General features: G+C 40.2%; 2 protein-coding genes across 5 annotated transcripts; one reads left to right on the top strand and one right to left on the bottom strand.

Annotated features, from left to right (window-relative positions):
- Window positions 1-307: 307 nt before the first annotated feature.
- Window positions 308-12,868, top strand: cpeb1b (cytoplasmic polyadenylation element binding protein 1b). Of its 4 annotated transcripts, none has more exons than XM_016670013.1 (12): window positions 308-437; window positions 671-842; window positions 2,945-3,166; window positions 4,422-4,651; window positions 5,760-5,964; window positions 6,061-6,174; window positions 7,098-7,202; window positions 8,106-8,242; window positions 9,693-9,891; window positions 9,968-10,062; window positions 10,166-10,246; window positions 11,407-12,868. In XM_016670013.1, exons 1-12 carry the CDS (start codon window positions 423-425, stop codon window positions 11,515-11,517), a joined length of 1,686 nt encoding a protein of 561 aa, XP_016525499.1. In that variant the 5' UTR covers window positions 308-422; the 3' UTR covers window positions 11,518-12,868. The 4 variants fall into 4 exon arrangements, with proteins under 4 accessions (XP_016525499.1, XP_016525498.1, XP_007549083.1 ...); XM_016670012.1 differs by having other exon boundaries at window positions 309-437; window positions 5,709-5,964; window positions 7,098-7,187; XM_007549021.2 differs by having other exon boundaries at window positions 310-437; window positions 5,709-5,964.
- A 702-nt stretch (window positions 12,869-13,570) lies between these two features.
- LOC103135966 (40S ribosomal protein S17-like) lies at window positions 13,571-16,202 on the bottom strand. The gene is made up of 5 exons (XM_007549020.2): window positions 16,117-16,202; window positions 14,759-14,910; window positions 14,039-14,144; window positions 13,868-13,933; window positions 13,571-13,686 (listed from the first exon to the last, which is right to left on the bottom strand). Exons 1-5 carry the CDS (start codon window positions 16,117-16,119, stop codon window positions 13,609-13,611), a joined length of 405 nt encoding a protein of 134 aa, XP_007549082.1. The 5' UTR covers window positions 16,120-16,202; the 3' UTR covers window positions 13,571-13,608.

Below are 16,202 nucleotides of genomic sequence, written 5' to 3'. Positions count from 1 at the left end.
GATAGATAGATAGATAGATAGATAGATAGATAGATAGATAGATAGATAGATAGATAGATAGATAGATAGATAGATAGATAGATAGATAGATGTGATTCTGATTCTGGAGTTAGTTAGGGAAATTGACTAATTAAATAATGTTTTTATAAGTTTAATGTCAAATGAAAATAAAATAGACTATTTTGTCTTCGCTCCCATGTCATCATATTCTATGTGACCGCGTGCTATGTTGTTGTATTTCGCGGTGAGCTCTTTGATGTTGAGCACGTGAACAGACGGAGGCCCTCGAGGCCCACTCATTCGTCCTGCACACGTTCAGCAGATTAAGACTAATTAGCTGCTAGCATACTTCATAAAAATGACCTTTTGCTGCAGGCCGGGGTTGTTATTGTGACATTTCTTTTAGGCTGTCTGTCCACATCATGGCGTTTTCCCTGGTGAGTCAAAAAAACGAAACTGAAGCGGCTTCAAACGAAGGCCACGTTGAAGTTAATAAATTTGACTTTTTGTGCGCCATGTCAACCTGTGGCGGGTCTTCTAATGGAACCAAGCACAACTTCTGAATAGAAACTTAAGTTTTTTCAAACTGAAACACAAATATAGCATTTGGTGCAGATTCGGGGCTAATTTCCCCCATATTCCTCCTTCTTTTTGCTGCTTCTTCACACAGAGAAACGATTCCCGTAGGCCTGAGAGCCCGGACACCGACTCCCCAGCTCTGTCCACCTGCAGCAACGCAGACATCTTCCGCAGGATGAACACCATGCTGGGCAACGCTCTGGACTTCACCGGCGTGTGCACCACACCCAACAGCACCAAGCACAAACCAGACCTGCTCTGTGGTAAAGACACGCTTCACTCAAAAAGTGTTTTTGTGTGTTTGGCTTTTTACGTTTTTGTCCAAAAACAACCCGGAAATGAAGCATTGCACTCGAGTAGAAATGGCAATCGACTAGAGCTTGGAGTTCACCGATTTTCTGTTGACAGACTTTTATTGGTGATTAGCAAACAAAACGATTCTCCCCTATTCAATATGAGTCCAAACTGAAACCCTCCTCCTCCATTTTGCTTTATAAATGACCAATTAGGATGCCACAAATGGTTTTTTAGGTCTTGATATCAAATGGTGCATTTTTTATGTGCTGTTTAAATAGCATTTAAAACACTTTAGTTGTATTAAGTTCCAGCTCATGCAATTTGATATTAATAATGACGGACTTCTGCAACTAACTTCAAGTTACGCAAGCTGCTGTAAATACAGGAGGTCAAGCAAATGCTAATTGCTTTTAAGTTTATGTTGAATAAAATTGTAAATTTTTGTGGTTTCACACCATGAAAAATCTACTAAACGAAGTTTGAGTGTCTCAACTCAAACATAATATCAATATTTCTTAATTTCCCAATCTGTCATTTGTGCCATTCTTTTGCATAACTCTAAAATCACTAGAAAGACAGCATAGCTTTTGTAACGTTTTTAAAATGTGACTTTTCTGAAGGCTCTCAAATATGAAATTCTACTTTATTTCATAGTGGGTTCATTTCATCCACAGTTTAACCTGATATGGAGGCAAAATAAAATGTATATCTATATGCCGTAAAGCTGAGTTCATTGTATTTACACATAACATTTTAAAGCGTAAAGGGGAATAATGCAATCCAACAAAATCCATGAGTTTTAGAAACAAAACAGATTTAGGAAGCCTGGATTGGTATTGATCTTTTTTGTAGATTTAAAGAAAAAAGAAGAAACTATGAAACTTGGTGTAAATTGCTAAATTGAAGTATTTAAATTTCAGGTTCAGCGAGTGCTGATGGAGTTTCACTTGGACATTTAAGCATAGAAACTTGTTCACCTCATCATTCAGTTGCCAAGAGCTGATTCATGCTGAATCACTGATCTGCAGCAATGCAGCAGTCTTAGCCCTGGGAGTAATATTTTTGCCAAGCAATAAGCTCACTGTAGCATCCATCTGAAATTAAGTTGCTAATTTTGCATCTGCACTCAGTGCATTGTTACTCCCTTTTTTTATGATGCTCAAAAGGTCAAATGTTGTAACTTTCAGGGTTTTTTTTTTTTTTTTAAAGTAAATTTGATCCTGGTGCAAAACGGAGAGCACAACTCGTGCCTTTGGCTCGGGGCCTGAGCCTCGGAGAGCTCGGCGTTGCTGAATCAGGGGGAGTAAATGGGTAGCTGGAAGCCTTCCGTGAGAGGAGAGGGAGGGAAGGGGTGGGAGTTCGCAGCGCATGTCTGCACAGACCTCATCTGATCAGTCAGCTGCTTCTGATGCAACAAGCCTTTTGCAAATGTGCTTCTGTTTAATTTTTTTTAATGGAAAATTCACAAAATGCAGATTGTTTGTTTAATAACATCCCTGTGCATCTCAGAATGCGAGGTACTTTTGAGCTAAAAGTTTGCTGAGTCATTCCCTTCCTCCCTCCCTCCCCTTCTGCCTCTCTCAGGAAATCAGACTAGACCAAGTAAGCAGCGGCAGGAACGGTGGCAGCTGTCGCCCTCCTCACTCTGAAGCGGGGGGCGGAAAGGGTGGGGGAGGACTTCCATCTACAAACGATAGCTTCGACTGGAATTTTGTCATTACACGGTTAAAGCAGGGGTGGCGGAGGAGGGTGAAGCTGATGTCATTAGAAGGGGTGTGCGAGTGCATCAGCAGCCATGTCACATGCTGCTAGGTGGGTCAGTGATGCGGACAGAGATGCATGGCAGTCGCACCAGGCACAGAGGCAGCAGGTTAGCTCCGCCGTCAGCCAGGGTAGGGGGAGACGTGACGACGATGATGATGAGGGAAGTTTTATTTTCTCACTTTCTCTTCACAGGGGAAAAGGACGGACCTCGCTCTGTCCTCATCTGCTGTTTTTATTTTTATTTCTTTGCTAATGCTTCTCTCTCTGTCTGTCTCTTCTCTGGTTTTGCTAACCGGCTGTAAAGAATCGGAGCTGGCTGCTGTGGGCGGCAGGAGGATGCTTTTCCCCAACTGCGGCAGCATACCCAACTCCCAGGACATCCCTTTATCCCGGGGCCCGTCGGATGTCACGGACCTGGGCCTCGGGCTCCAGTCGCTCCGTCTGTCCGGCTGGGACAGACCCTGGAGCAGTCAGGAGGCTGACTTGCATTCTCCCTCTTCCCAGGTTCAGAGCAGCTCTTCCTCCAGTAAGTGGCAAAGTGGAGTGTATCTAGGATTCACAGCCAGAGTCTCCAGAGTTGACTCTCTCTCTCGTTTTCATTTTTCAACATTCAGGTTGTTTTCTGTACATTTAATACTTGTGATAGTTCTGTGTGGGAGCAAGCTGTGGCATTGCTAAGGATGATGTGGCAGTTTTGCTTTGCTGCGTCTGTAGCAAGCAAACGGGCTACAAAAACGCGCTTTCGTTTTGATAACCTCACTAATGTTGCTACAGTCGGCTGTTAAATGTTGGCCAAGTTTAAAATGTAGTTTTTGACTTTGATTAGAAGAAGCTGTATTGGACCTGCACAATGCTGGGGAGAATAGCTACTGATTATCCATAATTTGTTGCGACATCTTTTTTTTCCCCCTCCATAACCTTATTATTGACCATGCCCAATCAAACCCACTTGACCCCGTTTATAGGTGCCTAATCAGGGCCTGCAGCAGTGATTGAAACTCAGTCACTATTACAGCAAACCTTGTTACAGGAAGGAAGTCAGCAAACTGGTTTGGAAGAGGTGGCTGAACCGGCCTGCTGCTGCTGGGAGGGGAAAAAAGTTTAGCATTTTTTGCTTCTGGATTTCAGATCTCAAAATATTTGGAGATGCTTCATCCTGCTTTGAGTAAGACTGGGAATATGGCTTTAAAATAAAAACTTTAATTTTGTCAAAATTTCTTCTTGCACCAAATTTGATTTTCCTCACTTTTTCTCCTTAAACTACAAATGACTGACTTTTATTCCAATAATTCCTCCTGTGAGTTGACTTGAATTCAAAGTGGAAATAAATAGGAACTTTAAAACTTGTCAAACAAGATGGTAGTTGAGTGGGTTAATATCACTCTGGAATACCAAGCAGTAAATGGGTGAAAAAAGCTTTTAATTTTTATTTTTTCCTCTAAAACAGAGAATTTGATTAATTGTTAAAAATCAGCTTGCTGCCCAGCTGTAGGTAGAAGCCAGCTGGCTTATCTGATACTTTGTAGGCACATTGGTGCTGCCTCTGTTTCACTGCAGGCTTTCTGTTCTTCTAAATCAACATTGAACTGTGAATTCAGCACATCTGCCTTTCTTTTCTTTATTCGGTTGCAAAATGCAGGGAAGAAAGATGCATCTTCTAGAAACTTTATGCAGCCCGCTTGCTGACGAATCAATACAGCTCTGTAGAGTCAGCACGCTTGTCCCGTTTTCTTCTGCTTGTGCTGCTTTGTTGGTAACACACCGAACGTCTCATCCACCAGTGCTGGGCATGCTGAACAACCCTTTCAGTAGCATCCTGGGGAAGCCACCGGGCTATCTGCCCCATGAGTCCATGAATGTGACCGCTGACTTCCTGGAGAAGTTCCCTGGCATGGCGCGGATGGCAAACCGGCTGGACTCCAGCTCCTTCCTGGACTCCCGCTCCAGCAGCCCTGAAGACTCTGAGACCAGTGGGTTCAGCTCTGGATCAGATCACCTCTGTGACATGCTGGTAAGGCACATTGTTTCTCTTTACTCAAACTATTGTTTCCATTTTAAATTGTTTCATTTTCCACCCTAGAATGGAGCTGGGTTTTCCTGAAATGCATGTTCATGAAGGATTTGGCTTAACAAATGACATTAGCTGATGCTGATGAGCAGATTTGTCTCAATGTTGCTGGCAAATCGTTCTCTGTTGCTTCATTTTTAAAAAGAACTCATCCTCCAGCTTAGACCTAATTTTACTTGGTTTTTGTGTCAGAGTACATTAGTATTTTCTTCCACTTTGTGCTCAGCGGAGCGGTTGTCCTTCCTCATTGAAGAGCAGAGGTTTGACTTCAGTCTTTGACATATTGGCAGAATAATTGCAGACGAAGCACAGGAACAATTGCTCTGATTGCACACAGGGGACCTCTTCATTGGAGCTTCTTAAAAAAACACTTGGCAACAATTTGACTTTTGCAGAGTAATCAAAGCCACTACAAATGATTTTTTTTTTCTTAAAATTGCCACATCTATTGGCTTAATGAGATTTTATTTACCTGAACAATTTACTTGTTGGACTCTAGAGATTTTTTGTTAATCTGTGGATCAGTAAAGTTAATGCAATACTTCACCTCACAGCTTTCAGGCTTAAACTGTCCAATACTTGAGGATGTTTTTGTTTTTTTGCTTTGGTAACAGGATAAAACTTGAAATATAATTAAGTGCATAATTGAAAAGTTCTTAAAATGTTCCCGAAGCCTCCACGTTCAGGCTTTTATAGGCCAAGGGTCATTGATCAAAGAGTTTGATTATTTTTGTCTTTTGTTTCAGGGTGACTGTACAAGTGAGGGGGTGCACAATTTAACACCCTTGACTTAAAATGGACATCTGTATTTTTTTCACAGCATGTTTTGCTTTTGCGTTTTAACAATGATTCACATTTTGCACATTTACAGCCTGATTTAAACACCTGAGATGGTTTTGTTTAACCAGAGCCTTCCAGATGGAGTCATAGAAAAAATAATCTAGACTGATACTCCGCTCCATCTCTACCGGAAATAATCTGGCCACGTCTTCCTCTTCAGTCTAATTTGCGGATCTCCCCTCCACTGCCTTACGTGACGTCCAACATGCAGAAGGACCTGCTGCGGCTGGGCACGCGCCTGGACCCCCAGGACACAAGCTCCCCTTTGACCCCTCCGCCCAGCGCCAGCCCCGCCTCCTCCTCCATTTCCCGCCGCTGGCGCTCCGGCTCCCCGTGGCCCGGCTCGGACATGCTCGACCAATCGGACGATGCGTTCAGCATCGAGAGGGAAGCCCGTCTGCACAGGCAGGCTGCAGGTACGCTGCTCGCTTGTCTTAAAGCTCTTTTTAAAGATCGGATAAGACTGTTTAACTTTCTTTTTTTTTTCTTTTTTTTTTTTTTGCATGAATTAGCTGTGAATGAGGCCACATTCACTTGGAGCGGTCAGCTGCCTCCCAGAAACAACAAGGATCCCATTTACTCCTGCAAGGTCTTTCTTGGTGGCGTGCCCTGGGACATCACCGAAGGTTCGTCTCAACATGAACTAGTAACATTTTGTATTTGCAAAATGGAAAATTTCTGTTCAACTCCTTCAGTGGGATAGAACTTGGAGGAAATACTTGGACCAGCTTGACAGAAATGTAGATTAAATAAAATGTAATGTGAAATGTTAGAAATTCAGCCACTTTAATTTTTCTTCATACATGTTTCTATATGGAGATTAAACCTGAAGTAATTAAATATTTTATGGTTCTTATGGGAGCTTGGAGTCACTGAAAAATGCTTAGGTGTTTTCAGTGTTTGGAAAGTGCTTGATTTCTTTAGGTCCTTGAAAATGATTTAAACTGCAGTTTTGTAATGAAGTTCAATTTAATGTTTGAATTATTTACAGTTGCAACCAGATATTTTCACACACCTACAAAACAAATCTGTGCTCTTGGCAAGAGAACGCATTTTAGGAAATGGAAATAATTTTGATGTTTCTAACTGATGTAAAACGAGATAAATTTGCCCCAAGTTCAGACGGTGAGGTAAAAGTCTCGAGTAAAACATCTAGTTTCAACTGTGAATTGTGTTTAAGCATTTAGTTTGAGCAGGAAGGTCATTTATCTTAACGATGCATTTACATTGTTTTAGTGTAGTGAATATTTAACTCAGAGTCAATAGTGTAATTAAAATAGAGGTTCTTGTATTTTAAAACGATGTTATTGAAATTGGGGGATTTGGTTAAATTAGTGTTTTGTTCCAGTCAGACATTACCATGTCCCTCCAGTAAGGGCAATAGAAAACATTTAATAGTAAACTGAAACAGTCTTTCTTGGGTAATATGTATTTTTATTTCCAAAGTGAGAAAACTTTAAAGACCTGCCTTTACGATGCTTGAAAAGTGTTCGAACCCTGATATTCAACCAGATTAAAACATGGCTTCTCTGTTGCTGCTTGTGTCCAGCTGGCCTGATCAACACCTTCAGTGGGTATGGCCCTCTGACTGTGGAGTGGCCAGGTAAGGATGGAAAGCATCCCCGCTGCCCTCCTAAAGGTAATGTGGCTAAAGGTAACCGCGAGCTGGTAGGCTAATTTCCATATTCCCTCCTGGTTTTAGGGTGGACACGTGTGGGGAGCACACTGCATGCTGGGAATGTATCTGGTTACGGCACTCCTACATGGTGACTCTAGGCATAGAGATGGGCAGAATGTGGGGATAAGCGGGGAGCTAATTGGTATCTAAAACTGTATATCGAAATGGAAAAGCAGATGCTTTTTAGCCGGTATAGTGGTAAAGATGGTGGAAATTATTTCAATTGTCTTTGTTTAATTTTGCACATATTGCAATTTTATTTTCTGTTACCTTTTCTTTCTGAGTTAAAGATTGGTATGTGATTCAAAGGTCTGGTTGGAGTGGAAACGACAATGTAGTATTAAGAATTAATAAAAATGTAGAGGATATTAACAAAATGCGACTTAATACATGGCTTTGTTATGATATGACTATTGTGTAAATAGTCATAACTTTCTCGTATTTCATCTATATTCTTGCACAACTTCTCGTGACTTTAATTTTCTTAAAGTGACCCTAATATTCTGATGTAAGAAATTGTTTTCAGGGTTTTAATCTGAATTTTTTTGAAAAATTTGAGATTTGCATGAACTCCAGATTTTAGACATGTTTCAGGGTTTAGATAAAATGATGCTAAATCGCGTTAATGTATTTTGCTCTGATATTGATGGGAGTCGAGGCAAAGAACATGTTTTGCTTTTATAAAAGAATGTCAGAAATGTAGCTTCAAGTCAGAGCTTCAGACCAAAACTACAACTCCTGTCAAAATGTGCAGGGTCACTTTAAACTGAGCAAATTTTGAAGTTTTGTAAAATGGGGAAAGTAGTCCTGTGGTTGAATTTCACCAAAGATGCTAGCCAATGTTGGCCATTATTTATTTATTTTTTTTAATGCCGTCAGGCTACGTTTACCTGGTGTTTGAAAACGAGAAGTCTGTGAGGGCGCTGCTCCAGGCGTGCTCCCAGGATCCCTTCCACCCAGAGGACAGTCGGGAGTATTACTTCAAGATGTCCAGCCGCAGAATGCGATGCAAAGATGTGAGTAGGAGCTGGCATTGTCACAAATCTGGACTGTAACGGGTTTACATCTTACAAACCTGTGGAATCTGCTCCAGCATCAAACATTGGCTTTGTAATGTTCTGATTTCACATCGCTGTCTAGTAAAACTGTAAACAACCAGCATTAACTACACCGAAACAAACTGGCATCAAGAGTTCCTCTGAAGAAAACCTCCATCTTTGTGCCACTTCAAACTGCATTCATGTTTTAGCTTTTCAAGCAAGGCCATGTCGATTTTTTTCATTTTATTTTTTTCCTTCCTCTGACAGGAAACTGTGGAACTGTTACCAAAACTTCTCAATGCCTTTTTCTTTGGCTCGAAGCTGCTTGTTTTGAAAGTACTCAAGTGATTTGGTTTTCTGAGCCACTGTGAAGATATGAACTGTTGAGAATAAGAAATCAGGAAAATGGATTTATTGCAGCAGTAACGCGCGTCAACATTATGATGCTCCCTAAACTTCCAACGCTAGTACAATCAGATGTTGTGTTCAAGAATCTATTGCTGTAAGGCTGAATATATCCTGGTGTGAACATTTGAAATGTGTCCAAAAAAGTATAAACATTACAAAATACACAATTTACAATGGCTAAATAAAAACTCAAAGGCTTATTTAAAATCAGCAATGCTTGGCCTATGTAGTTGAATTGTGAAAAGTATCATTGAGTGTCTCTGCTCTGTAACAAAAGCTGTGAGTTTCTAATTAGTGTTGTGCAGCAGTTCCCCTCAGGAAAGCTTGGAGGAGTGAGTTAGTCTTTACTTCTGAGCACAACTTCAAAATAATCAGTTCTGTTTTTAAATGACCCAAAGTCTTATTTAGAAACTGAAAGTGTTCAGCAAGGTGAGAACAGCTGGCTTCCTGCAGTTTCCACACAGATTCTACTGTTCAATGAAATTTCAATTGGTAAACACAGATTCCTCATCAATTTGCAGCAGATGATGTAACATTGTTACTGATGATTAACCCACATTTTCCTCACTCTTGGGGATTTACATGGCAAACGTTTTATAAAGTACTAGCACCATAGGCAAATCGACTTCTTCTTTTTTTTTTTTAACTTAGTTTGTCCAAGTGACAATGTGCCACTGGAACTATGACTTTTCATCAATTAAGACATTGGACTTAAAATAATCTCTTGCTGAAAGGTTACTTATAATTTAGTTGTCTTCTTTTAGGTATCCGAAGATATTTGCACTAGAAATTAAACCAAAAATACTTAGGTTTTGTTTTCGCAGTGAAAACTCGCTGCATTATTTTAAAATGGGTTGTAATAAACATTGCAATTAAAGATACAACCCTACTGTTATTGAATCAACAAAGAAGTTGTGTTTCTACCAAGCTACTTAATTTTTTTTTTTCATTTTTCACTGGAATGTTTTTATCCCAACTCTCAGTAACTTGACCCCTGACCTGTCCTTTGCTGCTCCAGGTGCAGGTGATCCCCTGGGTGATCTCTGACAGCAACTACGTGCGCTGTCCCGCCCAGCGCCTGGACCCCAGTAAGACGGTGTTTGTCGGCGCTCTGCACGGCATGCTTAACGCCGAGGCGCTGGCCAGCATCATGAACGACCTGTTCGGGGGCGTCATGTATGCCGGCATCGACACGGACAAGCACAAGTATCCCATAGGTAACAGCAGCTGCCATCTAGAATAGTTGCTCTGAAAGGGTTTCTTGAGGATTCATGTCCAGGCCGGTGTGTGCAGGCTCTGGACGTGTCACCTTCAACAACCAGCGCAGCTATCTGAAAGCCGTGTGCGCAGCTTTTGTGGAGATTAAAACACCAAAGTTTACAAAAAAGGTAAGAGTGTCTGTTTAAAAGAATTAAATTCCTCATTAAAATGCAAACTTTTGCAGTTTGGTTAATACAGTTTTAGGGTTTTAAGTTGTGAATCTTCCTTCAGGTTCAGATCGACCCCTACCTGGAAGACTCCATGTGTCAAGTTTGCCTTCGTCAACCTGGGCCTTTCTTCTGCAGAGACCAGGTCAGTGGAAAATACCCAGCACAACTTTCTTCATGCATCTCTCCTAACAATGGTTTGAAGAACATGTCAAACTCGAGGCCCGTGGGCCAAATCCAGCCCATCGTAACTGTTTTTGTGGCTCACTAAATAAATGGTCGTTCCCTTAAATATTTTTATAAATCAAAATGGTATTGATGTGAAAAGATGATCAATACTTGGCTTCAAGAAGTTCTTGTTTTAACGACTTAATACCACAACCGGCCCTTTAAACCACATATGTCAAACTCCTTTTCATTTTGGGCCACATCAATATTATCTTCAAAGGGATGGTTCAAGATTTTTGATCTCAGGTTTTAGTAATCCAAACCTTTGTAGGGGTGAAGAGAACATTTTGGTCCAACAAGTTTCCTGTTGCTTACTGGCTTTTGCTCCATTGAAACCAATGAAAGAAATGCAGCCATAGATCTATGGCCACATTAAAGTAGAACAAACATGATCAGATTGTTCTGAGACAGAAAAGTCCTTTATAAAGTGACTTCTGGTTACAGAATGATACCAGGGTGCTTTTGCACAATAAGCTTTACCTGTTCTCATTATGGCTGTGATGTTGATCATAATGAGTCAGTTATTGAAATGATTGTCAACTAATTTGGTAATCGCTTAACTGGTGCATGTAGACTAAAAAAAAAAAATTCTGAAAGTGTTCCCAAATACAAAATGTAAGAATTGTTTTGCCTTAATTGTTGCTCTAAAATGAAAAAAAAAACCCAACTTTGCCTGTGAAGATGTTCTACCCAAAACTAAACGGGCAGTTTTAGCTTCACCTGGTTCAAATTATTTTAAAAAATTCATTAAGCACCTTTTTCTGTCCAATTATTCAGTTAATCAAAAAATAATAATGATTGATCTTACAATGTTAGTCAGGCCTGAGCTTCTTGCATATTTTTTTAAGCTGCAGATGCATCTCTGCTATAAAACTAAAGGAATGCCGTTGCATTTTAGAACATAAAATGTTAAAGTATTAGAAATGCATTAAAAGATGCAAATAAACAATTAAGATGGTATTTAAAAAAAGGCATAAATGGAAAAACGTTGCTTTTATAGTCTTTGGTTATTTGATCAATAACTAAAACGTTAGTTTCAGCCGCAGTTCTCATTTCCTGTTGGCCGTCTCTCCCCAGGCCTGCTTCAAGTACTACTGCCGCTCCTGCTGGCACTGGCAGCATTCCATGGACATCTTGAGCAACCACCGGCCCCTCATGCGCAACCAGAAGAACCGAGATTCCAGCTAAACCCAGAGTCCCGACACTCTGAGGAAGTCTGAGGAAAAGCACCCCCTCGGCGGGGTGAAAGCCGCCCGCCGAGGAGAGCACGTGTGCCGGACGTCCCTCGGTCAGAGGGCACCAAGGCATTCCACCAGGCACCAGGGGATATCACTGTAGGAAATGTTCACTTTTGCACTTGCTCCATTTTTGCTGTTCACAGTGGCACTATGCACAGTGACCTTGTTGGGAGTAGACAAGGGGCCCGTCACGCTTTCAAGCATTTTCTCCAATGCGTGGCCACAGATGTTAGTCAGCCTAAGGTTAAGAACTGGATGAAAATGGCAATTTTTTTTTCTTTTCTTTTTTTTTTTCCCATTTTTTGTTTTCATGTATTGCATAGTGAAGAGCAATCACGCAAGTCTCATTGCCATTCATTGGCAAATGCCATACAGTGCCTTTAAATTTTTATTTTCCTTCCCTCTTCCCTCCCCTTGGCCCGGTTGGCGTCTGTTTTCCTGTGCAAGCCAGCTGGTGTTTCTTACTTTTTGGGAGTTGAATGTTGGGCTTCATTTAACCAGTCGCATTTCAAGACATTTTTACGCAGTTTTTTACTAATTTGTACACAAACGGTTTTAAGTCATGACATGAAAATTTTTGAACAATTCTACCAGGTGGCTGTTTAAGGGAAAACCCTCCCCTTTTATTTTTTTTTCCACATACAGTTTCAATTTTTTCCCTTTTTTTTTTTTAATTTGCCCTCCCAAATTTCAGCTGAATGGGCACAAAACGTTGGATGTACTACTTTAACTTGCTTTGTTGATCCAGTTATTAAATGTGAATCAGTACTACTGGATATGTCTCAACTTGTGAGCCATCACTTTTAGACCACTTGATGGATCCAGTTGAACTGGAGTGAATAATTTGATTTGTATAAAGTTTTTTTTCTTTCCTTTTGCACTTTTTAATTTACACGTGTGGAGAGGTGGCAGTGGTTTTTAATCACTTTTGTACATCAGTGGGGGACATGCTTTATGTTTGAACAGCTGCTTGTTTCCTGTTGAATGTAAGAACTTCCACTAAGCTGATAAACTATCTATCCAGAGCTTGAGTAGACCCCCCCTCCCCTGATAAATGATCCCTAGCTTTCTTATTCCATTTTGCCTTCCTGTTCCAGTTGGACAAAAATGCATAAGCCGTGTGCCAAAGACGATGCGTCTTTCCTTTATCCATTAGGTTTGTCATGCTGAGCTTGTTGTCCTTTAGCCCAGCTGCTTTTTAGAGTTTTGAAAGTCTACCTCATTGTGGTCTGCCAAGTTTGCTGCTACTTAACAGTTGTGGAGTATGTTCAGATTGGGCACAATAAAGGTGTTTAAGCATTGCTGATTTGTCTGGGGTTTTAATACTTGCAGTTTTTCTTGATTTTATAAAATTGTCAGCAAATGTTTTTTTGTTTTGTTTCAGGCAGTTATAATTATCTAAAAACTAGAGCATATGTTCTAAGACTAACTTTACTCCATCTGACTTTGAATAGCTTTACACAAATTCTAAAATGTCATATTGCATTTGAGCCTGCCTCAAATGGAATATGACACTATAACTTTGTAGTTGGTGTTTTTTCAGATTTTGACCCGTTTTCAAGTGAATTCAATGTTTTGCCATTAGCTGTAGGTGGATGTGAAAGATTTTTGTTTATGCATTTCAACTTTGACTTGCAATATTTCTAAATTCTAGAAATTGGAATGTTAAGTTTATTCAGAATTGAAATTGCCTCCTACAACTACTGATTCAGTCTAAAGCAGTTTCTAGATTTAAGGAACAAGGACTGGGCAGTGTCAGTGGCTCAAAGTTCAGATGAAGGTACACTTTCATTTGGAAATCAAGGACCCAGAATCTAGAAGAAGAGTTGAACAGCCTGAAATCCAGAAGAAGGTAATCCTCACTTGCTGAGTCACAACTTTTCATTTTAGAAGCTGCTGACTAGCCTACAGAAACAGAAATTTTACTTAAAATGGCATCTGATGCACATGGATTTTTGTAGGCATTTTTTATAATTTTCTAGAGGATAAAACTGAGAAACCAGTTCTAATTCCATCTCTTTATTCAGATGCTGACATGATTTTACAATCCTCGTGGCGTTTTGAAGTTCATTCCCACAGTTGGCTGAGTGACCTGAAGCTTGGACAGGCCACCAAAGTCCTAGGAAGAAAAACATATGGTCTTCAACAGAGAAATGAATCGCCTTAAGATGTTCCACTCTGAAACTTTTTAATTCTAGTTGTATGAGCAGCACATGTCTGCCAAGACTGAGGATTGAGTTGAAGTACTTCCCAAACATCTATATTTGGAATATCAATATGGTTTTAGATTTCAGGCTTACCAGCATCTTGAGCATTTCTTTTGTATCCGGATCCACCTCGATGATCTCCTGGTCCAGAGCTGAAATCTGCAACACGCCACAAGCTCTGGTCAGAACACTGGGCTTAATAGAGTAACTTTTGACACCACTGGTCCACTGTGACCTAAGCTTATGAGAAGATGGCTTCTGTACCTCGGGGACATAGTTGTCCCTCCTCTCCCTCTCCTCCTCTTGCAGCTTGATGGAGATTCCTCTGACGGGACCGCGCTGGATGCGTTTCATCAGGTGCGTCACATAGCTGAGACACAACAGAGCGCATGATTACAAGAATAAGCTTGGAAAAAAAACACTTTGGACTTTGATACTTCCTAAAATTTATCATACAGCATATTAAGCCTCAACTGTCCAACCAGAGACAGTGGGGAAAAAAATGCTAAGACCAACATGCTCCAGCTGGTCCAAGCCAGACCCATCTCCTCTTCTGTGATCATAAAGCATGTGTGCTCTTCCAATTTCCTGATCCAGTTTGGAGAAACGCCATAATAAGGATGCCTTTCTTGAGTTAGGCCACTCCTGACCCATTGCCTAAGGTGAAAAAGGGCTGGTCTAATGCGCATTGGTTCAACATCGTACATGAGGATGAATGGAAATGTAGCATTTTATTTGGAAGTAAAGGTCCCAGAGTGAGAAGGAAGAGTGGAGAGATGCAAAACCCAAGTTTCTAAAGGTCTACAGAGAAAGTTGATGATGGGGCGCCATGTTTTCTACTGGTGGTGCAGTAACTCATCACAATCAACCGTGATCATTTTTCAAATATTAAATAGACTTGTAGACAAAAAGAGGAACAGATCCATACACTAGTAACATTCTGAAACCATCACACGAAACAAAAATAGATCAAATGTTACAAACCCTGCAACTTTGTTTCTCAGAGGTTTGCTGGGGATGATGGCGATCTCCTCACACACTCTCTTGTTGGTGTGGAAGTCATTGCCCAGGCGTGTGTAGTATTTCTCAATGATGACCCTGGCGGCCTTTTTCACTGTTTTGGTCCTGACTCGTCCCTGAAGAGAGAAAATAAAAGCCTTCGGTGCACGTACAAGGAAGTGATATTTTTAGAATTTAATTTTTAAAAATGAAACATATTACATGGATTTATTGCAACAGAAATTGATTTCTGCCAACTGTTTGTTTCTGTTGATTATAGCTTACAGCTGATGAAGATACATAAAAACATAATTACATAAAAACTGATTCTGTTTACAGACAGCATACTGAAAATAATACCAGTATATGAACTTTATTTTTTTTTTACTGCATCCTTTCAATGTGGCATGAGTTTCTGCTGAGGTGTTCAAGAAAATCTGGATTTAATTACAGCTTGTAGACAATATTATTGCCTCTGGTGTAATATTTTCCCCCACAGATTCTTTTAGAGTTTATGTCAGGTTAGTTTGATAATGTAACAGTTTTTTCTTCCACTCCACTTTCTACAGTTCTCTCCACTGTCAGCTTTTACAGCAATGACCTTTTGTGGTTTATCCTCTTGGCAGAGGGGGTTGGTGTCTTCCCCATTATTGTGCGATTTCTGCATAAAGTAGCCTTGCTATGCAATGTTTAAAACATATTTTAGAGAACTGAAGTTTGTTTTACTAGATGTTAAAAAATGTATTACTGTGTACAATTCATTATTTTTAATTTTTTTTTAAATCACAATATTGTACTCCAATTTACTAAAATGCACATAGAAAATAGTCAAGCAAACATTTTTATCACCTGTATCTTTAACTTTATATCTAATCTTTAAATTAAACTCTAATCCAGATGGAAGTGGACAGGCAACAATCATCAAGGTACAGTAAAATAATGTTTATTTACAAGTGAAAATAGGTTGACCTTGGTATATGCCGCTATATATACAAAATTTCTTAAGCAATTTTTCTTTTTCTTATTTTTATACCAACTGAACACATCGAAAACGTTTGACGCAATCGCTTTGTGACTATGTAATTTTTTGTGTGTTTATAAGTAAAATGACTAAATAGGAGCAAAAAGTGCAACTGCTCCTCCGGGTCGCTAATAACAGGGACATAGTTTACGTGTTTAATGTGTATTCCCCTCTACTAACGTTGTCAAAATCCAGTCGTAGATGGTCTTTTAAATAGATAAATACGGAGTGGGGGTCGTCAGTTTTCGGTGAGTGGACATTTAAGGAGGATTGGGAAGGATTGTGCCCGAAGTCGAACTGAAAAGTTCTCTGTGGTACCCACCATGTTGGCTCTGACCGGTGGAAAAGAAACGCCGCAACGTGACACCGGATGTTTATAGTTAGAGGCTGCAAACAGGCGCTGCAAAG

This window comes from Poecilia formosa, unplaced genomic scaffold (genome assembly GCF_000485575.1).
Source record: "Poecilia formosa unplaced genomic scaffold, Poecilia_formosa-5.1.2 Scaffold29, whole genome shotgun sequence".
In the NCBI taxonomy this organism is placed as follows: Eukaryota; Metazoa; Chordata; class Actinopteri; order Cyprinodontiformes; family Poeciliidae; genus Poecilia; species Poecilia formosa.
Note: the sequence above shows the minus strand (reverse complement) of the source record. Positions and strands in the feature narration are given on the sequence as shown.